Here is a 26,193-nt window from a genome sequence, read left to right as displayed (position 1 = left end):
CGCGGGCCGGATATAATTGTGGCCTTGAGTTTGACACCAGTGCAGTAGACACAGAAACGTGCACATAAATTAGATAAATAATATAAACGTTTAGTTTATTTAATAAAAGAGCATCTGTTCAATGTGAAAAGTGAGTTGTGATTATTAAATACATTAAAATCAGAGGGGGGCACAGACAATGGTAGGGGAAACACTGATATCGCTTTTAGTACTCGGAGACGTGATATACTTAAAACTCAATTTTATTAAATATATGGCTCTCAAGGAAATACATTTAAAAATATTTGGCTTTTATGGCTCTCCCAGCCAAAAAGGTTCCCGACCCCTGCCCTATACCTTTGACTTTGTTATAGCGCCCCCCCATGGTGGAGACCACAGACATTACACTTAAGGTTTTAACCTGAACTGCTGCAGAACCAATGTAAAATACCTTTCAGACGGATTTTTCTATGAATTTGCAGCCACGACACACAGACCATAATTAATAAACAAGGAGACAGTTTATGTATGAAAAAAACATTTATAATTTCTTGAAAGTCAGATTACTACAAAGACTAATGACAAAACCCAACTGATCATTGTTGATGAATAGTAAGTATGTGCTGCACCTGGTGGCTGACGAACAAGGTTGGGAAAACCGCAGTATACGCACAGCAAGTCTGTTCTTAAAGCCATCAACACCTTGAGCCCCATATCCTTTAGCCGAGCCCTTCCATCAGAACAGATTGATTGGACGGTTTTATCCGAGCAGTAGCTGATCAATTTAATTATTTATCGTCAACAGTAAGAAGACTGTGCTGAGAAAATTGAAACATGCCCTTTGAAATCCTTCAGAACAACACTGCAGCAGCTCACTTGGTAATTAACATTTACAGATGAACAAATGTTACATAATAGATGCACTGGTTATCTCCGTGAACGACTGGCGCCTTTGAATGGGTCATACTGTATCAAGAAAAAAAGAAATGGAGATGAAAAAAAGATTAAAACATTTGCCAAGTTAAGATAATCAAATATAGTTACGTTCATTTTTGCCACGTAAATACAAAATGGATTATGAGCGATTAAGTGTCGGGGTATACAGACACATGCTAAATTATTTTCTTTGTACCTCATCATCATCATCATCACTGTCATCAAATGCAACTCCTTTAGATGCCTGGCTCTTGCTCTGGAAGGATGATGACGACGATGATGATCTGTGGTAAGCAAGAGAAGTAGCCAGGGTAAAACACATGATCCAAAAACACATCGCAAATTTAAAATATGAAGTTAGGGACATGGAGGTTGAATGCAGTATAATGAACTGTGTGTCTGTGCAGGTTTCTTAATATACTGCACTACCACATTGTAGACCGAACACAAACATACTTTTGAGGGCGTCGGGTAGCTATCATTACAGGAACATCTTCATCTGAGTCGTCAATGGTCATCTGGAGAGGGATAAAGATGAGAAGCAAGGTTGGAGGATGAAGCAGTTTACTTACTGTGCGTGCGTGTCGTCATTTGACTTACTTCATCTGCATAAGATCTGCTGGGTGCAGTCAGAGATGATTTCTTGGATGGAGCTTGAAATGCTAAAGAATGAGGTATAAAGAAGAGGGAAGAGACACGTGGAAGTCAAGGAAGGAATTGAAAGATGAGGAGCAGGAAAAGGTGGAATACAGATGCATACACCGACAAAATAAATTAAGATTTCTGTGCTTTCTCTGGCATATTAGTGTTGTAGATGGAACATAACTTGTTTGACTTTAGATCATCACACTCATACACATAATCTCACACTCCCCTACCTTGCATAATGCTTCTGCTTTGCGTTGCTGGTGAGGATTTCTGGGAACGGCCCCGACCGGCTGGCTTTGGTTCGGAGGCAGTTGCACCTGGATGGACAGATGAACAGTTCAGAACAATTATTTATGAAGCAATGCACAATATCACCATATATATAGTCTTTTGTTTTGCTGCATTAAATGTCATTGAAGAATTGAACCCTATTCAAATAACAATTTACTGATCTGCCAATAGAACCTTTTCCCCTTGTTAACATAAAGCCAAAAGTTCATTAGAGAAAGTGTGTAACACGGTCTCAATAGTTTTAATAGTTAGCTGGAGAGATTCTATCAAATGTAACATAAATCTATAGAAATTATTTATAGTCTGAGTTAAATTCCACATTGTAATGATACCATTCTTGGTATACAAAATATCTGTACCTTTATATTTCATATAACCTTTCATATTGTAGGTCTAACCTATTCAATGTCAGCCGACGTTGTTTATCATAAATGTACATTCGGATTAACTGATGTCTCTTAGTTTCTTTCCAATTACCTATAGTGTACACACTGCATTAGCATTGGTTATTGGACATATTTATGCATCACCTTTACACATTTAGTCTGGTAGGCAGTTATTTTATGTCTGTGTATGTCTGCTGTGTCCTCCTCAGGCACGCAGTGGTTGCTCTCTGAGTGACTGCCTCGTACCAAGCTTACATTCTTCATTAAACATTTAGAACATCAATTTACTACTGTGTATCTCTCTCTGCGTCTTTATTTGTGACAGATAATATGATTACTCACCTCTCCCCCTTCCCCGGCCACCCCGCCCCCTGCTTCCTCGCCCTCTGCCTCGGGTGGGGGGAGCTGATGGGGCTGAGCCTTCGTCAGAGTCCAGAGCAAGCTCACCGGATATATTCGGGTCTACAGGCTCCTCGCCGCGCTCTAAACGGTGAGCTTTCGCTCTGTTGATAGCCTGAGAAATAGATAGATAGAGCACACATAGTTAAAAACAACAGACATCACAACATTTCAGGTTTGTGTGCAAACAATACTTACTTCTTTGATTTCATTCTCTTCCTCGGTTGTGTTTTTTTTGGAGTCTCTGAATCGCTGGATCTGAAAATGTAAAAACATGCATTCTTATAGTGACGTACAACATCAACTCCGTCTTCCCTACTTGCCATGCGAGCCCCCTCCCTTACCTCAGTGTCTATATCCTGCTCCGTATTTACTCCTCTGGCTTGGAGGTGGCGCTGCGTCTTCTCTAACTGGTAAGTGATCAGCTCCTCAATGGCGTCTTTCTCATCTTTGTCTACAAACTCCTGAATGGCCTTCCCCATGCCCTGCTCGGTCAGAAGGGACAGCTGCACTGTCTGAGAAGATATGCACACACTTACACAGTAGAAACAGAAGACAAGAAGTGTTATGGCACGCTGTAATTAGTGAATGAAAGTCTGTGTGTGTGCAGTACCTGTTCGGTTGCTTCAAAGTACTGTTTAACCAGGTCCTCCACTCTCAGCCCCTCAACTGCTGTGGTTTTTAACAGTTTGCCGTAGTCAACATTGACCTCATCTAAAAAACACAAAGATTGAAACATGTCAAAATGACAAAACTGTACTAAATTGATGAACGGTGTATACGGTAGATCCATAGTTGTGTATGCAGCCTGTGTGATACCTTTGGTGTCCTCCTTCTGCTCACGGCGCCTGAGAAAGTGAATGATGTCTTTTGGGTTGGCTACGCGGTCCACAAACCTCTGACTGAAGCGAGAAGTGCTGAACGCCTCGAAGCCTCCACTGTAGTCCACCTAGGGAAGGTAATGAAGGGGACGAATTTGAGTGTATCGCGAATAGGAAGGTGTGCGCTCACGCTGTAGGTGTGTCTATCTTACCCTCAGGCGAATAAGAGGTTTCTCTGGTGTGAGCGGACATCCAAGTCTTTCTCTTTCAGCTTCTTCTAACATCTCTGTGACCTGCAGAATGATGGGAGGAAAAAGAGACAGATATTAGAAGACAGATGAGGGGCAAGAAGAGTAAGATGACCGAGACTCTGTATGTTGTTTGCTCCTGTTACCTTTGCATAGCACAAGTCCTCCACCTTCTTTGTGACCTGGGGAGTGTCAGGTGTGAAGAGGTCTTGGTAGTCAGCTAGCACCACATCTTGGATGAAGAACTGACGCACCGTCTTTAGGGGGATCTTTTGCAGGTTCATCTTACGACCTTTCACCCGCAGCAGCCCTAAGTGTCTGGAACCATACAAACAGAGTGTAATGGCTACTTCTTCACTTTGCAGCACATTGAGAATATAGAGATTACTATCCTTTGTGTGTGTGTGTGTGTGTCTGTGTGTGTTTATTTGTACTTCTTGGTTGCCTCTCCAGGAGACAGGGAGGTGGCTACAGAGCTGCCAGGCTGTGTCACATAGAAGAGTTGCTGTTCATTTCTGGTTGGAGTAATCAAACACTCGTGTTCGTGACCCCACACCACCAAGTCGAGAAAGTCATCTAGGAACTGCTCAGGGATGTAGTTAGTGGGTCCGTGCTTACTCCTAGAAAAAATACACAAGACAGAAAAGACAACAATTCAAAACAAAAACAAAAGATGTAGAGTAATATTGGAAACATATAGCCGTTTAAATACTAACACCACTGACCGGGGTTGACTTGAGAGATAATGCAGTCAAAGTAAACTTCAATGCATCAAGACCATGCCAAGCTATGATCAAAGCATGGCCAGACAGACACGTTGTAGATTTAGAGCATGCAGTATTTACAGTGAACAACATGTGTCTCTAATACTTTGACATTTCTTATGGTTATTCTAAAATCTAAGCTTTTCGCTCTGGTTTAGACTTTGACAACATAAACATGCGCTCACCTGTTCTGGTGGATGGTGAAGAGGTTAAACCATTCATCTTGGTCTTCTTTGGGGCGAAGCATCGTTACCTGGTTGTTGACAAACATCCTGTACAAGCGCTCATCAGGGATAGAGCCTGCACACATACATTTGTTCAGAAGTTAGACCAAAACATGAATACTTTTATTAATCTTGGCAGAACACAGACAAAGGTTATTTTTGGGAATGGATATTACCAGTCGTCCACACAAAACAAACACTTACCAAGACCAAATAAGGCTAGCTTGGTGATGCCTTTCTGCATAAGGATGGGACTGATCTCTATCTTCTCCACTGAGTGGGAGTGACCAAAGTGATTGACAAGACCAGAAGCACTTAGCAGATCCAACGCACACAAACCTTCAGCCTTGAGGAAAATAAAGTACAACCGGGACATGAAAAACTAATTAATTAATTTGAGAACAAAACTGAAACACAAATGCACAGACTTGCATTAAGATCTTGTGTTGTGTCAAATAAGCTATTTTCTTCTGGACTCACAACTCACCCCGGTTGGATCATCATGGTTACCGTGAATGCTGAATGTGGGAATAGAGATGTTCAGGTTTTCATCCTGATAGTTGACCCAGGGGAACCTACAACACGTCGACACGCAGATCACAACATTAATGTAACAAGAATACAATGTTTTGATAAAAGGCCACACAAACACAGCAGAACTGACTGGGTGGTGTTGAAGTTGACAGTCTGGTCACTCAGAATGTTGAAGTTAATGGGCGTGTCTCCCATGCAGTATCGTCTCAGCATAGTGATGCAGCTGTGGAGGCATCGACGTGACGGCTTGTTATCATGGAACAAATCACCACCCAGCAGGATGAAATCTACCTGCAAGAAACAAATGAGCAATTATGAAGAAACAGTGGGCTTTTAGAACAGGTAGGCTTTGTTATTTCCATTCAAGCAGACGGAGATATACATTAATCTGATTTACTGTTGAGTCATATACACATCTATCAACTTGCATGTACCTGATTTGTCTTGGCACATTTCAGGATTTCATCAAGTGTGTTAAAAGAGTCATTGCCACGGATAGCATCCTTCTCGAGGTAACCGAGGTGAATATCTGTAGCAATCAGGATCTTGAAAGTATCCTCATCATCCCTAGAAAAAATAGCACATGATATGATCATGAAAAAACACAGCTCATACATTACATTGTTTTGTACACAGATATAACTGTAAATGATCCATCAGGCATTGGGAGACGTGTCAATAACCAACCAGCACAATCACTATATATGTGGTTTATATATGGAGTAAAGCTTAAAAGAAACTCACAAGTTGTTTTCTGAGGACATGGTGATGGACGGGAAAGGAGATCTCACTTCTGAAAGATGTTCAGCAAAAGGCTCCGCCTGCAGAAAATACATTCAGCCTTGAAAATCTTGATAAAAAAAAAATATTCTGAGATACTACAAAAACATTAGTGAAACAATAGGCAAATTATAAAAGTACTCATTTACACCAATTGTATGTTGACATTTAAGATTTAATTATATCTATCTAAATTAGTGTTCATAACAGAGAAATATCACAGAATAAATATGATATTTATTTGTCAAGAGTTCCTGAAATGAAGCCATGTATACATTATCTGGGTCACCGAACATTTAACTTTACGGTACACTATAAACATCATTGTGTTGATATTGTTAGCTATCTGATAGTTAGCTAGCTAATTATTCGTTAGTAAAGTCGAAGCTAACAGCGACATGCAAGTTACTACGGTTAACGTTAGCTTTCACATTTCTTAAAGAAAACCTTGGCGTGCAAGTCCTCAATGCGATAGCTTAAGACGAACTAAGCTTGTGTTTAAATTTCGGATAGTTTTAACCTGAATTACATGTCTATTGAACGTTAGATAATTATGTGTGTATGGTATAAACTACAATGTGGGAGAAACACTATTTACAACCCACCTCCTCTCTTGAGTCTTGCCAACATGCCAGAATTCCCGGCAAGTCTGGCAAACTCTCTCTCCGCCTCTAACAGATGGCTCATAGTTATTGTAGTTTTATTCTGAAACATAACAGTTCTAAACAGCAGAATATCCGCGGAAGAAAACTACACTTCCGGGTTATAAGGAAATGGTGTGCGCTTGTTTTATTACTAACGTTACGCCGGTATGGCTGTCTCTCAAACATAACGTTAACGTTTATTTGTGCAGCGCCTGACGGGCCAACCTGGTATAATTATCATTCAAACCCGTCAGAAACCCTAGATTGTGTGGCTTGTCAAGTGATGTTTTCTTTTTACAACACATATGAGCACTGACAATCCTAGAAACAGCGCTTAGCTAGCAGGCATCGTAATAAAAATTTTTTTAAAAAGGTTTAGCTGTAATTTAATAACAATAACATATTTTGCATACTTTACTTCCTGGTTTAGCAGAAACGACGCAGACTGGATTGGCTGCATTTCGATGGAGACGCTGTCAAAAACACTCGGTGCTGATGCTACGCGGGAGAAGGTAGCTTTAACGTTACTACGTTTAGCCTAATATCATTTAAAAGGAAGAGTTAAAGTTGTTACGACACTGTTTATAGTGTGTTAGCTGGACTATACGGAAAGCTACCTAGCAGCAGTTGCTACAACTCAGTCCAGCTGATGTTGCAGACCTAGAAGTAGGCGAAGTTTTAATGTGTTATATATTTGACTTGTGCAGGACAAAAACATGTTGTAATTCTAAGGTCAGATAAAGCATGACATGTAAGCTTTAGTTCATTTTTACTTCGCTTTTTGTACTTAATTTGCTGGTTATAATCATGGTGAGATGGCTACTGTCACTGCAATATATAGCCTACCCATTACTTATTGAACATAAACTCTACATTTCTACAACATTCGCTAGATATCATGGATACTGCTCAACATTTAGTCCTGTTTTTCTGCAGGAGCTCCGTCCACCACCAGCACCCAGTGGAGTAGTATCTGACAACCTGTCACTCACATCGTATAGAGAATATCCTGCTCACCGTCCTTTCATCCACACACTTGTGCATCAAACACCCCAAACACACACACATAAGTCATATCGCCCATCATCACCCAGCAAGGCATTCCCAGAGACCAGTAGTGCAGGTAACTTTAATTTGTGTGTGCGTATGTGTGCATGTTGTTTTCTCATTTAAAGAGTTTCCATTCAGGTATTGTGGTGTTTCAGAGCTCCATGGTTACAGCATGTGCAACATGATGCCGCACTACTTGAATGTCTCAGTTGCACTGACATCTATTCATTCTTTCACATTGCCCTCCCTCCCTCTAAAAATCATATCTTATTACACCACAACTACTATAATCATGCTCTAAATATGTTCAGTATATCTCCATATCCATCACATTCTTGTATGTAATCTCTCTCACGCACAATCCATGTGTCTGTGCACGTGTAGAGATCTTATCTGCCTTGAGGAACCTCCAGGAGAAGATCAGGAGGTTGGAGTTGGAGAAAGGACATGCAGAGTTTAGTCTGCACACTATGGGGAAAGATTCATCATGCAAACGTCTGCAGAGTGATAAAGTCACACAGAGACTCTCAAAGGATCACACGGACACAGAAAGAGAGATAAGTGGACAGTCCAACTGCAATCAAGGTGGGTGTATGAATAACATTATAATTTATCATTTTAATGGAATCATATCGTAATGAAAATATAGATTGTGATACATAATAACGTCCTCTAAATTGATAATAACAAGCAGGACTGGGTTCTCCAACAGTGTTTTTAAGTGTTTTCCAACAGCAGTGTGCAGGACTTTCTTCATTCATTCAGCTTTATTGTTCTACTCCTGCATGCATAAGCATTCTGCTCATGGGAATTAAACTAATTACTCTGTATTTGTGTGGATGCATGTAAACATAGTCAGTGCATTGCTGGAAATAATTCTACAATTTCTCTTTCATTAGTTAAGTATTGTATTCACACATGAGTATACAAACATAGGCTTTACCATGTGATCATTTCATATAGACTATTTATGATTTACCAGAACACATGCTATATTGTGATATATATCATTATCGAGATATGAAATGACCTACTGTATATCGGGATAGAAGATTTTGGCCATATTGCCCTAAACTTGTTTATTTTCCCTCCTATTCCTTATATGTTATGGTGTAACATTGTTCCCCACAGTGTTGATCACCCACCTGGCTGCTGCAGAGTCTCGCTGTGTGAAGCTGGAGCGACAGCTGGATTACATGAGGAGGATGTTGCGCAGCGCCAAGGCAGACAGGACCAGCCTGCTCAAACAGCAGGTTAACCCAGTGTTCCTTATAGGCTGTGATATAAGACTCTTCACTTCAAAATTAATGAAAAATAAATAAATACACAAAATACATTCATGCTTTGATGCAATGTTTTTGAGTAAAAGCCTCTCATGTGTGAGTGACTACATTTGTAGGACTGTATTAATTGTTCTCTATGCTTTTAGGTTTCCATGGAGACAGCTAAGTCAGCTGATCAACAGTCTGACCCACCGTCTGAGCATGCCCAGTTGGAGAAGCTGGAGCGACTGGAGCAGGAGTATTTTAGGCTGACACGCACACAAAACAACGCTGAGGTACAGAGAAGATAAAAGTGAAATGTTAGTTTGATTAGTTACTGACTTTCACTTCTTAGGTGCCCTGGTTCAAATATGTACATTTCTACGGAGACCAAATTACATTAATTCTTCAAGTTTGCTCTTCAAACAAAACAAGTAAAGCATTGATTAGTGAAGCTTTGGCCAAAAGACATGCATTATCCAAAAATGTAAGGCTGTGGTTCCCAATCTGGGGGGTCAGGCCCGCCTCATGTGTTCCCATATACATCTGAGGGAGTCAAATGAATTAAAGTGGTAAGAAAACAAAATAAATAAAAATAAATGTTCTAATTTAACACATTACAAATTATTTTTGTTTTGAAAATGCTGAACAATTTAACCTCTTCAATCCCTAATTTCAGAGGGAAAAGTCACTCTTTGCTCAAACTGCTCAGATTTCAAAAGACATTCATTATTTCTAAAGAGTCACAGAACAAATCCTGTTGGTTGAAAACTACTGATCTAGTTCAGGTTCCTCAGATCAGTTCAGAAGTCTGGGTGTCGTTGCAGACTATTTCCAGGGTTAGGGTCTCACTTAGCCAGACTGATGTTAAAGTGGGAAGTGGCAAGAGGAGAAAAACCTTAAATTCTCTTATTGTTATTACCACCACCACAATAATAATGATGATTGTGTGTGTCTGTTTATGTCAGATGAAAATCCAGCAGTTGGAGATGAAACTACAGGAAGAGGAGCACCAGAGAAAGCTGGTCCAGGATAAGGCCAATCAGGTAACAAGGTTTTGGTTTGAATTTCTCTTTAGCTACCATTACCACTAGTGACAGCTTGTATTGTTCCTTACACCTGAAAGGAAGCCTGATCTATTTATTTACATACTGTGTGTGTGTGTGTGTGTGTGTGTGTGTGTGTGTGTGTGTGTGTGTGTGTGTGTGTGTGTGTGTGTGTGTGTGTGTGTGTGTGTGTGTGTGTGTGTGTGTGTGTGTGTGTGTGTGCGTGTGCCTCAGCTACAGACAGGTTTGGAGACCAATCGTATACTGCTGCATTCAGTGTCCCCTCACCTGTCCACAAGTCAGTCCAAAGAGAAAAAGTCCAATTCTAAGGTAAGGTAGAAAACTTTAAGGTGGTTTAAGGTTTTACTTCTATCTGTGTGCGCTGGGAATGTTTCTTTCCCTCTTTAAAATGAGATGTTTCAACAAATGGGACAAGACGGGTGAAGTGGAGTGCTTCACACAGGGGTGTCACATGTCACATTGAGTCAAGGAGGAAGAAGTTAAGTGCATTTGTGAGGATATCCTGATAAATTCTTAAAATAGTATTTTTTTTGCTTTACTTTTTCTTTTTTTTTACTGCTTGGTGTAATTATAACATTTATATTTTTTATATTTTGTAAAAACTCAGTTGAAGATTTTGATGATTTGAATCAATTAATTTGATAGATTCACCGATAATAACGATTCTTAATTTGCAGGCCTACTTCATATTTCCAATTGTACCTTTTCCTGTGGATTCTACTATATTTATGTTTTTATTTCTCTCCAGAAATCTTCACCACAGCAGTCGTCCTACACGGAGCCACACTACAGGCTGAGCCTCAGAGACGTCCCTTTTGTTGCTGGAACGGTAGCTTGGGCACATATGTCTTTTTATGCCTTTTATTTTATTTTATTTTTTAAACATGCATGGATTTATTGTGGAATAAAATGGTATTTATTCAATGCTGCACTTCCTTTACACTGTCTCTCTCTTTGACTCTCTTTCTCCTCTCATACCCGACTTTCAGTCAGTGGGCTGCAGCCACTCGGTCCGAGCAAACGTCCAGTCAGTTTTGTCTCTCCTGAAGAGACACCAGCCACACCTCTGCAACAGCCGCGTCCTCTCTAACAACGCAAACGGCTATGAGACGGGTAGTCACAGGCATTCAGACAGCTCCTCGTCTTCCTCCTCTGCCAGTGGTGAAGAACTCTCAGAGCTGCTGCAAGCGCTACAAGAGGAGCTGCGACTCATGAGCTTGTGAGTGTAGTCGCATATGACCTCTAAGGACTGAAGTGCTTAGAACAGTGTTACATTTTAATCTCCGTTTATGCTTCAGGGAGCAGGACGAGTTGACGGTGCAGGTGGAGGCCGGTGTTTCTGACCAGGAAAGAAAAGAACTTCAGAGGGAGCAGGAGAGGCTGCTGCTGAAAATGGAGAGGAAAGGAGAGCAGATTGGTAAACTCTACAAACACAAAACTCAGGTAGGTTTTCACACAAGTTCGCACGAAATAGAGTTGCAAAAGTATTTTCTTCCCCTCTTTAACTTTTCTCGTCTCTCCGCTAGATAAAGCAGTTAAGAAAGGAAGCTAATTCCATGCAGAACAGTGGGAATGAGGTGAGAGTGACTACCACAGTGTCCACTAGAGGTCGCTCTTCTGCAGCTGTCAAAGTTAGACCAGGAGAGAGGAGCAAGAGGAACCTGAGGCTGCTGAGGGACATGAGGACTCTTCAGACCTCATTGTGGACCTGAAAGTCACCAGGACATGAACACATCCAACACATTAGGTTCATCTTCTAGTCGGTGCCATCTACCCACTAATCACTACAAATAATGACCTATAGTGGAGGAAAATATATCTTTTCGACTGTATTAGGAAAACATGTAATACATCTAAAAATACTGTTTTAAACCGACAATTAGTGGCCTAATATGTCTTATTTAAAAAGAAGAGAGTTGTTCAAATGATAATTGACTTACTCTTTATAAACACCATAAAACAGGTTTTGTTCATGGAGCATGTTGAAGTCAAATATCTGCCTGGATCAGGATTTATTTTTTCTTGTACCAGCAGAGGGCATGAACGTTCATAATCATGGCTGTAGCATACTATAACTGAAGATCCAATGAGTCCTGGTAAATATATTTTATATATATATAGTTTTCCATGTAGTTTTCTGGCCATGGAAACATATTTTACATTAATGGACAAACCTGGACTTAAATGAGTTCCAGAAAAAGAAATGTTAAGAGTTTTATTTTTTTAAATTAAGAAATCCAAAATCACCTGGTGCTAAAATATTACTAGGTTGCTTGATACAGATGATCACATTTCATAAATATTCATAAAGTGGATGTAGCGGCCCATTAGTGGTGTAAAGAAACGGCAGTGATGAAATAGTTTGATACATATTTGTGCAATTTAATTAGCCTAATGTGCTGAAGGACCTAAAAGACGCTGCTGTGTTGGGTTAAAATGACTGAACCCCTTGATGCGTCATATTGCAGACGCTCAATATGTTTGTGTATGGTGTGTATATGCACGCATGTGTTGTGTGTTGAAGAGTTATGAAGTATTTATGTTTGCATATGACTACAGTACCGTTTTGTTTTTGGCTTTGTTTTGTCAACCAGCCTTGACACTACTTTTTATTGTTGAAGGTATTCCAATGATCCAGTATGCCCTTGTACCTGTACCCTCCTCTTTGACATACTTGTCTTATCTACCTTTGATGCTGTTACTGGCGTCATGACTTCAGTAGATATCAGACCAGAATAAAATCATAAGGACCATAAAACAAATGATCAGCAACTGTTTTTACCACATCTTAGGGCTTTATGCTTTAATACAGCATTTAAGACTAAACTAAGCGTTATACCTTCAAACAAACTAATTCAGTGTGAGACAAAGGAATAACATTGACATGAGAAGATTTCCATAATTCATCCTAACATTCAATGAATTATAAATATGTAGTATAGTTGTTTTTGTGACATATTTATTCTAAACACTGTTGACCCCAAAACATGTATGATCTTGTTTAAAAAAAGAAGAACAGTTTGATTTTACAATAATGAAATTTATACAAATAAGTGAATTCATTTAGATCGATTTGGTACCACTTATACAGTATATACATATTAGATCAGCTTTAAATGCAAAAGCTTTTGTTTTGTTTAGGGTATTTGTTTGGCAGAAGTAAAGCCAAAGGTTGTCTTTTCTTTTTTCGCAAATGCTCGGCATATGATCACATCTGAGTCTGAGGAAATCTATTTGAATTCACTAAGAATTTGGATGCACTTCATAGCTACTTTGCCCTCTCCTACAAGGTTGCCCCCGTGCGTATTCATGTGATTGTTTTCTCTTTTTTTTCTTATTTTATGGAGGAAAAAACTAATTTATAATTCAGTGTTTGATTCTTGCACCATCATTTCGGGTGGAGAGAAACCCTGATGGTTCCATGCTCCTCCACTATTATGCAGACCACAGGGGACACTGCCACATTGTTCCTAGTAATAAAGAATAAAAAAAACACTTCCTTTAGAATATGTATAAAAGACGCATGTGGTTTTCCTGGTGACACAGTGGCCCGCTGTTGCTGCTCGTACCAACAAAGTCAACAGTAAGACTGGACATTTACCAGCAATCCAGTCCCTCCAGCCTTCGATCATCATCTGGATTAAAGAGGTTAGATTAATGATATGTGTTGCAAGCTCTGAAAAACACTAAAAACATATTCATTTTGAAATCTGCATATAAACTGTGGAGGATAAGGACTACGGAAGCCTGCACACTGATGATCAATCAGAAGATGGAGCTCTAGAGAGGTTAAAGGATACAGATCAATTTGGTCTAACAGAAGTTCAAAATAATATGTATGACAGCGACATGTGGTCACAGAGGAACGACAGCTGATTACGGCTGCCGTGCGTGGAAACCAACAATCAAAGCAAACAGGCAGAGCCAGGTTCTGTGTGGTCCTGTGAGCTGATGGACTATAAATGATTCATCAACCAAGGTGCAGCCCACGCCATTGCTATTGAACACTATCCATTGACAAAATAGCTTTTGTGTAGTTGGTGTCATTCTCACTATTGATTACATCAGCTAGCTAGATTCAGGCGGCAATAGCTTAGTCCATAGGGTCTTGGCTTGGGTCGGCGGTTCAAGTCCTTGAACGGACCACGTGCGGAGCGTGGACTGGTGAGGAGCCAGTTCACCTCGTGGGCACTGCCGAGGTGCCCTTGATCAAGGCACCGGACCCCCACACCGCTCCCCTCGGGCACTATATAGTAGCTTCCCACTGCATCGTAATGCTGGGATGGGTTAAATGCAGAGTCTAAATGTCACTGTGTGTGCGGTGTTCATGTGTGACGATTAAAAGATGGTTCAAAATCCTCAATTTCCATTCTCTGCATTGTCAAGTTCATTGAGTAAAAGTTTGATATTTTGGCTGTAGCAGATCAAATATTACAATATAGTAGGCAGTATATGCTCTGCTTGTAGCCCTCGTATCTGTCTGACATACTAATAAATGCATTTTCTCTGTCAGGGATAAGTTACTTTTAATTTCCAAACCAACTAGATCTGCAGTATCTCCAACTAGAGGTAAACTGTACTCATTGTGAAAAACAAGTCACAACAAACATTTTGTCTAAAGCCTCTCTCAATGTGTGGGAGTTTTTTTACTTTTGTGAACCGCTTTACCGCTCGTTAAAATACAAACACAAAAAGCAGCTGTATATCTGGTTAGAAATACTTGATATGACGGTTTTATTTTTAAATGTAATGTTAATAATAAATGAGAAATTTGAAATGTGCCTATATAATTCATAACACTGCATATATCACATGTAATAGCTTACCGTATAATGACTGTTAAAGGTGACTGACTTAAATGTTCATGTGAGTATGCCATACACTGGTATATTTACAAGGAACTTTCCATACATGACTACAGTGTGTGATGTGTACTAACAACACACACTCTTTTTTTGATCACTGTGAAGAAACAGGTCACATGTTTGAACACACATGTGGCCCCTTGACTACCCATTTCAGTTTACATCGTGAAAAGAAACAAAGATGAATAATTAATGAGTCTGATGTTGCTCACGAGGCCTGAGTCAGGGACCGCAACTGTCCGTAAAAGGGTCATCACCTGCAGGTGTGTCACTCTGAAACGTCGCCCTAGGTCGGGAGAGGAGTCCAGACATCTGATCCTCGCTGCAGAGGGCCCCGTGTCTCATCACTGTTAACCGGGCCTGGATAGCGATGGCCGGATGAAAACAACACCTGTAACCAGAGTCTTCTGTTTGTGTGGTCAGGTGTGATAAAATCGGTCTGCTGGCTCACTCATTAAGAGCCCAATCCACACTGACCTAAATGAAGAGGTCATCCTGTTTTGAAGCTCAGTTCATGTGTGCATTTTTGTCCCATTGCCACATCCAAACTCCCAAACAGTTCTGCTTCTCTCAGGAATCTGTCTCAGTTATGGAAGCCAGCTCAGTGATTTTAGGCTCCTCCTGGTGTTTGGTCAGAACTGGCCGGTTCGTGTAAATGTCATCCACAGGTAGAAGGAATGTGACAGTTTTTACCTTGGCACTGAAAGGTCAAAGAAATCACAAGAGTTATGTGTCTACAAAGCTGCAACTTAGGTAGAGACAACATAGCTTCAATCTAAAACTAACCATTAATGGGAAAAAGCTTTAAAAGCCTCCATTGTTATCCACATGTTAATCAAGGATATTGCTTAAAAGCAACATTTCTGGATTGGAAAGAGCATGACATGCCTGTCTGTACCTGTTTTTGTGTACATATTCGTGCAGAGAGTGCCTGATGGTCACTTTTCCCACTTCTCCTCTGGCCGAGTTACCAAAGATGCCATTAGCATGCTGGATATCTTCCTGTAGTCTTCCCCATCCAGAGTCACTGGCCTGTGCCCTGTCAGTCCTTCCCTCGGTCATGGTCACACCAGATAGGTTGGAGCTTATAGAGTACCTTCGGACAGTCATGACAGTGTTCTCTGTGAAATAACGTGAACATGGTGCCTTAGAATGGATTCATTTCCACAGTGCAGAGATAGCTATGGAAAGAAAACCCTAAGGGCTTGTGCTGATGTCTCATTTAATTGTCATGTTATCTTTCTTTGCCAATTTTAATTTTTTAAATAACTTTTTAGGTCTTAAAAATACATACTCTTATATTCATTCTCACATGTTGCTGTGCATGCATTTCTGTTAAATACATTCAATAAAGAGGCTATTGAGTTGCATATTGGTAATTGTAGGATCCAATGTTGTTGCTTGACTTTCATCAGGATATGTCGGCTATGCTCCTTAGATTTTGAGCCTTATTATTATTATATATATATCATTTTATAATCTGTCTCTTGAGACCTCAAATTGAATGAAAGTCTGATGTTATCTCTTTATAATGCTCTTCCCCCCCCCCCCATTCCTTTATTCATTGGTTGTGGTAAATTAAAATGTTAATTATTATAGGCGTCTTGGTGCTGTTCTGATAACAGTTTAAAAACAACCACCCGTGCAGTAACAGGCCCTTTTCTTACCTTTGTATTGTCCCTCCAGGACTGGCGCAGACGCATTTCGTCTCAGGTTCACATACGGGTTTTCGTCCATTCCCGCCCGCTGCACTGCTGCTGAAGACACCGGGCTGGCGTCCCCTGGCATGGCCCTAAATGACCGCGGACCGTAGTCTCCCCGCAGCTCTCGGTTCTCCGCCTCCAGCTTCTTGATGTCATCGCGCATCTCCATGATGACCTGCGCCAGGCTGCGGGTGCTCTCCATGGCGCTGCTGCTGCGCTGCCAGTACCACGGCTTCCCAAAAACCGGCGGGCAGTCGTGCAGAAGCTCGCCGTGCAGCTGGGGTTTTAACATTTTGCTCCCAAATGCTGTTGTGGTCCTCCCGCTGTGTGCCTTTCTCTGTTGTTTGCACCTGAATCTCAGTCCAGATCTTGTTGTGGGGAGATTATGTCGCCTTTCACCATTTATACAGCTGAAAGGGCTCCGGTGATCATCCAGCAGCACACAAAGGATGTTTTATTTATCAGCCCCGGCGTCCAGTTTCAGGAAGACTAAGCAGGGGTCGGAAATGAAATGTGCACTGCTCTGGATCTTGAGTGGCGGGAGACCTACTAAACCTGCAGGATCTCTAAAATAGTTAGTGTTTATGACTACCTGTTGGTCATACAACATGTTTAGCAACTTCATGTTATAGCCCAAGAGAAGATGGGAAGATCAGATTTTTCTGGGCACCTCACTCTTCCTCTTGTAATGCCCATGTCTCTGTTGGGATTACAATATCCTTCCTCTGAAATATTGATGAAACCTGTCAACAAAGATAAATCTAGGAAAGAAACTGAGAAAGTATCAGCATTTTCTTCGGTTTTGATTGTAATGCAGAAGATAATTTATTTATTTATAAGGAAGATCAAATTGAGCAATCATTATCAAATGTAGAATGGATTTCTGTCTTTTAAAAGCACACTTATACAATTGAGAGCCAATGAAGAGAGAGGTTTCTTTCATATTACCCAGAAGACAGGGATGGAGACACGCCTCTAATTTAAGCTTATTAAATATGTTGCCCTCTGTCTTGTGAATATACAATACATGTTGTTTGACAAAGGCTGAGGTCAGGGGGTCAAACCAATGATGAAGGACAGTCTTGGAAAGAAAACACCTGAAAACAAAAGGGCTGTTTGATAAATAATAAAAGAAGGAATCACTGCACCAGACATCAAATACAGGCAGGCTGCACACTCTGGAGATATTACAGATAATTACACTCAGCGGGGGATTGTATGGTCAGGAGCTGCAGTGGAGCTCATGTGGCCAGACAGTCTGAGCACACCTGTAGCTTAGCTGGTCTGACTCCAACACTGCCAACATACTTTAAAATCATATAAAAATAAAATATGAAATATTATCAGAAGAGCTGGGTAGCAGGTTTGAGACATTTTGTTGTTTGTGACCTGGACTGAATGTCGCTGGCTCTGAGCAACCTGACCCCGCCAGAGTGAAGGCCACTGGGAGACAGACGGGCGTACATAAGCCCGTCTGTAGAGGAGAGAAACCCAATCAGCCCCCTCTTTCGGGTTCACAAAATAGGCTACAGAAAGGGCGGGAGGGGAATGAGATGAGACAGAGGGGAGAAATACTGGAGGGACAGGAGTTTATGAAGAAGAGGTAGGAGGTCAGTGAAACTCAATCTACTCCACCTCAGGTGTGTGTGACCACAGAGGGAGAGTGAAGAGACAGACATATAAATGTGTCAGCTGTCATGTCAGGCGGAGATAAAAACAGACAAGCGAGAGAAACAGAGGGCCGTATGCTGTCTTTTACCACCAGCTGTATGTTCAGGGCCACTTAACTTCTTTTTATGCACAGTGCCCCGTCCTCAGGCTTAGCATCAATAAATAAACAACCACTCTGCTGATCGCGCGCCGCATGGTCAGTAATTATACCCAACTATTGTAAAAAACGGTCACCAGATCCACTGGAAAACTTTCAATGAAACCTCAACCACAAGTATGAATTGTAGAGTAAGTATTGAGGGATGTATGGATATCCCTATAACCACTTTCTTTAGCCTGGACCTACAGATGTTACCCTGCAGCTAAAGAACAGACCATGAACAGTAACATTGCAGAAAAAGACTAGCTAAAATGTTACCTTGGTGTACTGCTAAAGGATAGCAGTTCAAAAAACACAATACTCTGTATGATAGTGTCAAAAATGTGGCTAGTTTGTGAAGAAAACATCTGAATTGAAATATGTCATATTAAAACTGCATGTTAAATCATACTAACAACAAAGTCTACCAGAGGGGAAATATGTATCATACAGCAAATGAGTTAATTAAGTGAATGAAAAGAAGCACAGACGATTAAATAATTGTCTCCCTGCTAGAAATTAAAATCAAAAACATTCTCTTTACCAACTCCTATTTCCAGATGGCATCTTAGCTGCCCACAAAGTAAAATAGTCTGGTTGGGGTGTCACTTATGGTTATAGGGAAATGTAGTCGACAATGAAGATCGAAGCACAAAGGAAATCAGAGCTCCAGGGTAAACACAACGGAGTCGGTCTGAAACAGAGAGGCAAAAACAACAGACAGCGATACATAGCAGCGATGAGGAGAGCCTCCAGCCTCCATCGGATCAAAACAAACTGCTCACATTTGGATTAATTTGGCTACCGACTTTGTTCTGACCCCTCTGACTGTGAAAAAAAAAAATCAATGATCCAAAACAAAGGATGGTTGCTTCTGGAGTCTGTCCGTTCATTTCAGGCAGGAATGTGTACAGCAGTAACCCTGCCTGTCTGAGTGGTTTCTACAGTACATTTGATATGCAAAGAAAACACATTTTAGCCATCTACAACTTTACTCACTGCATGCACTTATCCAGATATTAAATATGCCTCACATTTTTAGGTGTTAACATTGCAGCACTGGTTTGATATTGAGAGTGGCGGGAGAGGCCAACTGCCTTTTCTTCTGGTCAAAAAACACAAGTCTGGCCTCTTTTATCTGGATGCTTTGATGCAGCGGAGTCCTTTCATCGTTTGCACAGGCTCTTTCATCTAAGCACCGCTGCATATATGAAGTTGTTTTTAGTGACATCTACACCTTAGGGAAAGTGTGAAAGCAGACAATACAAAGCACAACTGAAGCATGAAGATATGAAAGGTGAACATTTAGCTGCATAGCTTCACACATGACAAATGGTGTTTCAACCTCTATGTGTTAAAATAGTAAACAATATCAGGTATTAGGAGCTGATGATCCAGGACTCCATTATCTTGTGCACCATCGACCAAGGCAAAAGGTATTTTTCTTTTCTTTTCCATGTTGAGTTTACTCATTACACATTTTTATTTCACAAATTTCCATCTGTTGTGCAGGTGAAGGACCAGCTGCAGCCAAGGTGCAATTTCTTTTGAGAAAGCTATTTTAACCCATTCAAACCTGGATTTACGTGATTAACATACTGAGCAGCAGCAACATGAGCTCCAGCGGGAGAAAGGGTGACAAAGCCTAAAGGTAAGGTGCGATGTCCTATGAAAGAATAAAAGACACATGATTGCAGCAACCCTGACATCAGGACAGCGTATTAAATGGAAAATGAGTTACGTATAATCATGAATTTTGGACATTAACAAATTTTATTTAAATGTTATACATAAAACTTTAGTTTTTGTTCCTTTTTTTATTTTTATTCAGCTAAACAAATATTTATATATTGTATATTTTATAAAAAAAAAAGAAACATTTCAAACGTTTTAAATATTAATATTTCTTATTTACAATTCAAAACAGTACAGGAAATAATAACAGTAACAATGCAATTTTAATCATAAAAATGTTACAAAACATAATTTTTTTTTGTTTCCATTTGAAAATCGGGAAGGTGATGTTTCCAGAACGTTAGCAAGTTTACAAAGTAGCAATGTGGAGCTGCTCTACATTCAAACAGGAGCTGGAGGTGCGCTCAACTCTTCAGGTGCTTCGTCAGTTTAAAAAACCTGTAATCCAATTTCTTTCCTTCACATTAGTAATCTTACAAGATCTTACAAGATAGTGTGAAGTACAATGATATTCCACAGAATCTCTTTAAAAACTGTCATCAAAACGCACCAGAGAACATATACATGTGACATATATAGCTGAACGCACCTCGAGCTCAGTAAGGTCACTGTTCTCAAAAGGGGACGGGGTTGTGGAGAGAAGGCGCATGTTGTGTGCATGTGTGTGTGAACATATGCACTGTATGTATTTGTTTGTGATGTGAGTGTGTCTGTCAGTATGTAAGCTGATGAATCAGTTGGCAGGGCAGGGGAATCCATGTGACGCATGGATCGAGTCTCTAAAACCAAAACAAACAGTAGCTAACAGTCCAGCAGCCTGGCCTCTACTGTAGATAGTCAACGTTCAACAACAGGACTACTATCACGACCACAGTCTACACACACTTCTTCCCTTGTTTTCTCTACACTCGCTATCAGTCACAGTTCCACTAGCCTGCTGCTCCTCGCAGCAGGAAACAACTACAGTCAGAAACAAGCAAATAAGCCACTTTTGAGGCTGAAACTGGCACTCCAAAGCCATTTATGGGAATCAAATGTCCTCCCTGGCACAAAGGATTTCTTGAGAGTCTATTGGCCATTCAGTAGGCGCTGTGCCGCTCCGTTCCTGGTTGTCTTGTGTGAGGAATCTGCACAAGGGCAAGAATAAAAAGCTTGCATTGGAACAGGACATTTCAGAAGGAAGGTTTCAGTATTGAGACTAGCACTGTTGCTCTTGGATAGATTGGCTGAGATATGGGAAAAAGATAAAGTGGGGTAAGCAAGTAGAAAGGTGACGATGTCTTTTATGAAGGAATTTGATGACATGACATACCAGTCTTAGAAAGAGTGGACAGAGAGCTGTTAGAGAGAGAGGAAGTACTGGCAGCTTCAACACTTTGTTGTAGCTGTAATGAGAGGGAAAGTTGGAAAAGAAGTAGAGGAAACTATGAAATAAAAACAGAAGCTGATACACATGAAAATGTCTTATGAAATAATGCATAGGAAGAGATGATTCTCACAATGCCTGCAAATGAATAAGACAACAACAAAAAAAGGCCAACAACAATGTTGTAATAACATAAGTGCGGACACTCATTGGTCATTGCAAAAGTGAGACCTGTTCATTCATGATGCCAGACAGCTCAATCAGCATGTCGCGGTAGTGAGCTCTCATCTCCTCCTGGTACTCTAGCTGGTCCTCCTTGATCAGTCGCTCGTTCACATCCAAAGCCTGACCACAGGCTTCTGCAAACTGCCTGCAGGGGGCAAACACAGTTGTACTGATTATTAGTCATGCCGTTGAACCTGACCTTTCTTTGGTATATGGCTACGGATGTTTTTTAAAATAGGAACACTGTCAAAAACTTTAAGGCTCTGAATAAACATGAACAGGTTTGCCTGATGGGCTCTTTTTACACGGTAAGAGTGTACATTTCGTAGAGGATTGTTGCATTTATAAATCCTAATTTGCAATATGAACAAAAATCAAATAGGAACTGCACTTCCTGAGGTTTTCATTTGCAATGTTTCCTTCCCTTTGTTTTGTATATGCACATACATTTGACAAAGTTTGCTTTACTGTAAGATAGTCAATATTAATGCTGTGAATTATACCCTCAGCTTGACCTTTATTCTTCTGGGTCTTAAAAATGGTCTAACATTGTCAAAATGTATTCGGCTGTAACAATTATTTGGTGTTGATTCGCTATTAAAATGGATTCAACTCTAAAACAAGCATTCAACTCTATATAAACTATATTAACTTGAATTATGTAATATGAAAAATAGGTTTGGGCAATCAAACATGTGCATAATGTTGCCTTTTACACTCCAAGGGTTTACTCTGATATTTGCTTTCCTTTTAATTCTTATATTTATTTATTTATTATTACTTATATCTTTTCAATTTTCAATTCCTTTTTTTTTTCATTTATTTGTTTTCACACTCTGTTCACACTGTTATGTTTAAAAAAATAATATGTTGTATCAGCCAGGTTTCCAATGCAACTGGATCTTGGACATTTTCCATGTGCACTTGCATGGCCGCCCGGTAATAACATATCTCCATTTAGTTTTATTATTAGACGTTGGCTTTGCTTGTGCCCTGATAGAGTTCTCAGCTTTATTACCAAATGTTACAGTGCACCAAAGCATGCAGGGCTTCTAGTTCATAGACATAGGTCCAACCTTCATGAACTGTAACTGTAATAAACTACTTTGTAATGCTAGGAACAAAATCCACAACATTTAATCCTACCTGAAGATCTCCTTCAGCAGTTTAACCTGGTTGTCTGGATATTTCTTGGCATTCTTCTCCTCTAAAAACGCCCTGGCATAGGCCATGGGCCCTGCATTCACCTGGGAAGGGAAATATCAGGTGAGACAAAACAAAGCACCAAAATCACCCATAAATCTGTATTTTGGAAGAATCCCCACCTTGACACTGACGCTGCCCTGCAGTTTCAGCTGCAGCCGGATCATGTCCACCTCCTCCATGTTGCAGAGCTGGTTGAGCTCAGAGACTTTACGTGACATCTCATCGATGGCTACCTCAATCGGGTTCATTTCTGTGCTCTGCTGCTCCACCACCTGGATACGCTTCTTTAGGTAAGGGAAGCTGGAACTCGCTGAAGACAGAAATAATAACCCACAGGTCAGACTGACTCTACTCTGTAGTTTCCCTTTGTCCGCAGGGGGAAGAGCGGTAAACAAATACGTACTGGTCAATATGGTGCGTCTCTTGCACTGCTCCTCCACGTCTCCGTGTTTCTTCCCCGACAGAGTGAACGGCGTCTCAAACACAAAGCGGTTGATGTTGTGATGTCTCTCAAAATCCGTCCTTTTGTCCTGTTGTTCTTTCTCGTCAAAGTAGGGCACCACGTAGGTCACCTGAATGTAGGCAAACTTGGGGTCCAGGTCTTTAGGATTGACCTGTTTTTAAAGAATGTTAAGAAAGCAAAAGTCAATATTTCTACAAACTCACAAATAACTGCGAGTGTTGCGATAAACCTGTATTGGCGATAACCCTAATATTAAAAATAAATAAATATTGATATAATGATAACACATATGATAATGTTGTGTTGGCAGATGTTAGGCCTTGTGGATATTTTGTCTATGAGTTCATCTGGTTGCCTTTAACTATCCATTAGTGTAATTGTCCTTCTCTCCACCTCCCTACACTCGTATTTGTATCTCATTATTATTTTTATTTATATGTAATTCTATAGCTATCACATTAGTATCGTTATTGTAAATTCTTCCGGTTTCTTTTTTAACGCGTTAACAAATAACATAAACAGGCCAGATTCTGGTCACCTACCTTGTTGGAGTCCTGGATCATCTTGACATTATCAGCTCCAAACTTGTCTGAGTAGAGTTTGAGTAACCTCTGGGAGATTTCTGACAGCCCTGTCAGCTTCGGCTCTTTATAGATGAACTCTTTGCTCTCCTCCTCCTCAAAGAAACCCTACAGGAACACACACACACACACACACATGTACACACACATGAGCAAAGCATGTTACATGTATGAGTGGGTGTTTGTGTGCAAGTTTATTATTTAGCTGTATTCATGTCAGCGGGATTTTATGTAGCCCCCTAGTGGTTTCTTGAGTGACTGGTTGTACACACAGGCTGTAACACATGTTAGAACAACTCAGCCCTAACAAGGTGCCAGTGTTAAGTTCTGGATGGGAGAGTTCAGAGGTCATATTCAAAGCAGCATTGGAGGCAAATGTCAAAGGTGAATGAGGTTTATTAAACAGTTATCTTCCTGTCCACTGTGGCTGTAGCTCTTCTTCATGTTTAGGGGGGGGGGGGGGGGGGGGGGGGGGGGGGGGGGGGGGAAACAACTTCATCATTGGAGATTATGGGAAGTAAAATGGACCACAGCAAGCTTTACACAAACCCTTCAAAAGGGTCAGAGCAGCAGGTGTTAATAGTGGTAGAAGGAGAAGAGAGGTAAAAGTGGTTAGCACCGAGGAAAATGGAAAATCAAAGACGTACAAAACTTACCGCAATCTTGATATAGAATATAATAAAAAAAGGAAGAAAAGAGCAGACAGAGAAATTAAGGACGCTGACTGAGAAGATATTTCTCGTTATCTTTCCATCTCCACGTCTCACTGACGAGATGTTGTATCTCTCTCCTCCTATTTTCTAATAGTGAGAAGATTTTATATTCTCATTATCGGCTTTTTAATTCTTTCTTCACTTTAAAGCTCTGAAATCCCTGTATGGAAATATTATCCCCTGGCTAAGAATAGGAAACTGTGTCAAGGATCCATGTTCTTAAACCGCACGGTGCTTCTTCTCCGATAAAGCCAGGGATTCAAAGATAATTCACCTGCTGTATCAAATATGCTTTCACCGTTTATAAAGAATAAGTTCACACAAATTACAAGAAACATATTTTACCCACTCATCTCTGATGACATCTAGTTATGCAAATATATATATTTATTTTCCCTGAGACTTCTTCTGCCTTGGTTTGAGACTCAAAAAGAAAATATATTATATAAATAGCAAAAACTGTGTCCTACTTGATGCAGTAGTAAAAAAAAAAAAAAAAAAGCCATTGTAGGTTGTGGAGTAGGACATGTCGTAGTTTCCTAGGGCATACAGTATTTTACTAGTAGCACCTTCATGTTGCTCTTAATACTGAACCAATACATTTATTTGTATGGCAAAGTGTTACACATACAGAGACATTGATCAAATCTGATGGCTGTCGTTTTAGTTCCCGTCATTCTGCTGAGGCACAAGCAATGTGTGCGCACAGATAAGTGTGTGCCGTCTGCCGTAATGAAGTGTCGCTCACCTGTCCATAGAAAGCTACGCGGTAGTAGCGACCAAAGAGCCGCTTTTCTGAGTTCACCACCTCAGTCACCTTCAGGTAGGAGCGATGGATGTCATAGTACAGCTCTGACAGCCTCTGTGGTCACACACCAACACACATGTAAGGATAAACTTAGCTCAATATGCACACACGCACAAACACACACAGAGGGGAACAGTTACCTTAAAATCCCTTCTCTTTTCAAAGACAGCAATCACAGGTTTGTTGATGTCAGCGATGAGCTCGTATCTCTCTGATTTCCACAGGTAGTCCACACACAGCTCCAGCTGCTCTACCAGAGTGTCCTACACGGCACAGCAGGAAGCATGTTAGAGAGAAGAATGTAACTCACAATTGCAGTAATGGTTATGATCATGTCAAGCTACTTAAAAGAGCAAAAAGGGACTTTGGTTATTTGTGAAGTTAAAGGTTTTGTTCACCACACACTGACCTCAGTATAGGGCGTGTCTTGTGTACCAGTGTCTTCCTTCATGGCACCCTCCTCCTCGACGTTGGGGCTGATGCACATGAACGCTGCCCAGCCCATGGAGAACGACGCTGGGGTTTCAAAGAAGTGAAGGTGACATCAAGGCAGGTTAGCAAGTGATATCAACTTACCCTCCAGTTATGTTCAGCTTGTTAACGTACAGAAACACAAACATTGTTCGACACAAGATGTATTACTGTTTTATGGTCAAGCATTCACCATAAGTCATACCATCCAACGTGAGTGTGCTCAGTGACACTGAACATCTTATCCAGTGAGA

General features: G+C 40.6%; 4 protein-coding genes across 5 annotated transcripts in view; 1 reads left to right on the top strand and 3 right to left on the bottom strand.

Annotated features, from left to right (window-relative positions):
- Window positions 1-481: 481 nt before the first annotated feature.
- On the bottom strand, window positions 482-6,688 carry mre11a (MRE11 homolog A, double strand break repair nuclease). 2 transcript variants are annotated; one of them, XM_029446389.1, is made up of 20 exons: window positions 6,616-6,688; window positions 5,975-6,051; window positions 5,665-5,797; window positions 5,361-5,521; window positions 5,184-5,271; window positions 4,901-5,042; window positions 4,658-4,772; window positions 4,143-4,328; window positions 3,855-4,026; window positions 3,673-3,753; window positions 3,459-3,588; window positions 3,253-3,353; window positions 2,984-3,154; window positions 2,838-2,897; window positions 2,583-2,754; window positions 1,794-1,880; window positions 1,516-1,577; window positions 1,372-1,433; window positions 1,112-1,199; window positions 482-945 (listed from the first exon to the last, which is right to left on the bottom strand). In XM_029446389.1, the coding sequence occupies exons 2-20, from the start codon at window positions 5,992-5,994 to the stop codon at window positions 907-909; spliced, it is 2,070 nt and encodes a 689-aa protein (XP_029302249.1). In that variant the 5' UTR covers window positions 5,995-6,051; window positions 6,616-6,688; the 3' UTR covers window positions 482-906. The 2 variants fall into 2 exon arrangements, with proteins under 2 accessions (XP_029302249.1, XP_029302250.1); XM_029446390.1 differs by lacking the exon at window positions 6,616-6,688 and adding an exon at window positions 6,458-6,567.
- Window positions 5,503-14,377, top strand: cep57 (centrosomal protein 57). The gene is made up of 12 exons (XM_029446391.1): window positions 5,503-5,572; window positions 7,085-7,166; window positions 7,591-7,777; window positions 8,089-8,289; window positions 8,836-8,957; window positions 9,134-9,262; window positions 9,935-10,012; window positions 10,247-10,342; window positions 10,782-10,862; window positions 11,023-11,252; window positions 11,332-11,476; window positions 11,560-14,377. Exons 2-12 carry the CDS (start codon window positions 7,119-7,121, stop codon window positions 11,743-11,745), a joined length of 1,503 nt encoding a protein of 500 aa, XP_029302251.1. The 5' UTR covers window positions 5,503-5,572; window positions 7,085-7,118; the 3' UTR covers window positions 11,746-14,377.
- Window positions 14,378-14,738: 361 nt separating this feature from the next.
- LOC115017712 (uncharacterized) lies at window positions 14,739-17,276 on the bottom strand. The gene is made up of 3 exons (XM_029446392.1): window positions 16,566-17,276; window positions 15,797-16,019; window positions 14,739-15,598 (listed from the first exon to the last, which is right to left on the bottom strand). The coding sequence occupies exons 1-3, from the start codon at window positions 16,891-16,893 to the stop codon at window positions 15,469-15,471; spliced, it is 681 nt and encodes a 226-aa protein (XP_029302252.1). The 5' UTR covers window positions 16,894-17,276; the 3' UTR covers window positions 14,739-15,468.
- Window positions 17,277-20,299: 3,023 nt separating this feature from the next.
- Window positions 20,300-26,193, bottom strand: part of dock10 (dedicator of cytokinesis 10) — a 42,254-nt gene continuing 36,360 nt past the window's right edge. Inside the window, 9 exon segments of the mRNA XM_029445732.1 lie at window positions 20,300-21,233; window positions 21,704-21,842; window positions 22,844-22,944; window positions 23,023-23,213; window positions 23,307-23,517; window positions 23,909-24,055; window positions 25,409-25,522; window positions 25,609-25,731; window positions 25,878-25,984. Coding sequence (XP_029301592.1) covers window positions 21,186-21,233; window positions 21,704-21,842; window positions 22,844-22,944; window positions 23,023-23,213; window positions 23,307-23,517; window positions 23,909-24,055; window positions 25,409-25,522; window positions 25,609-25,731; window positions 25,878-25,984 — 1,181 coding nt within the window. The 3' untranslated portion in view covers window positions 20,300-21,185.

Source organism: Cottoperca gobio, chromosome 13, assembly GCF_900634415.1.
Source record: "Cottoperca gobio chromosome 13, fCotGob3.1, whole genome shotgun sequence".
NCBI lineage: Eukaryota > Metazoa > Chordata > Actinopteri > Perciformes > Bovichtidae > Cottoperca > Cottoperca gobio.
Note: the sequence above shows the minus strand (reverse complement) of the source record. Positions and strands in the feature narration are given on the sequence as shown.

Coding starts and splice junctions, on each gene's coding strand:
- LOC115017712 (XM_029446392.1), bottom strand. CDS start 16,893: ATGTTAAAACCCCAGCTGCACGGCGAGCTTCTGCACGACTGCCCGCCG. Junction 16,020..16,565: donor CCTGGAGGGACAATACAAAG/GTAAGAAAAGGG, acceptor GTTATTTCACAG/AGAACACTGTCATGACTGTC. Junction 15,599..15,796: donor GAATATGTACACAAAAACAG/GTACAGACAGGC, acceptor TTGACCTTTCAG/TGCCAAGGTAAAAACTGTCA.
- cep57 (XM_029446391.1), top strand. CDS start 7,119: ATGGAGACGCTGTCAAAAACACTCGGTGCTGATGCTACGCGGGAGAAG. Junction 8,290..8,835: donor ACAGTCCAACTGCAATCAAG/GTGGGTGTATGA, acceptor TGTTCCCCACAG/TGTTGATCACCCACCTGGCT. Junction 11,253..11,331: donor GAGCTGCGACTCATGAGCTT/GTGAGTGTAGTC, acceptor TTTATGCTTCAG/GGAGCAGGACGAGTTGACGG.
- mre11a (XM_029446389.1), bottom strand. CDS start 5,994: ATGTCCTCAGAAAACAACTT. Junction 5,798..5,974: donor ATGTCCTCAGAAAACAACTT/GTGAGTTTCTTT, acceptor TATTTTTTCTAG/GGATGATGAGGATACTTTCA. Junction 2,755..2,837: donor AAGAGAATGAAATCAAAGAA/GTAAGTATTGTT, acceptor TCTATTTCTCAG/GCTATCAACAGAGCGAAAGC.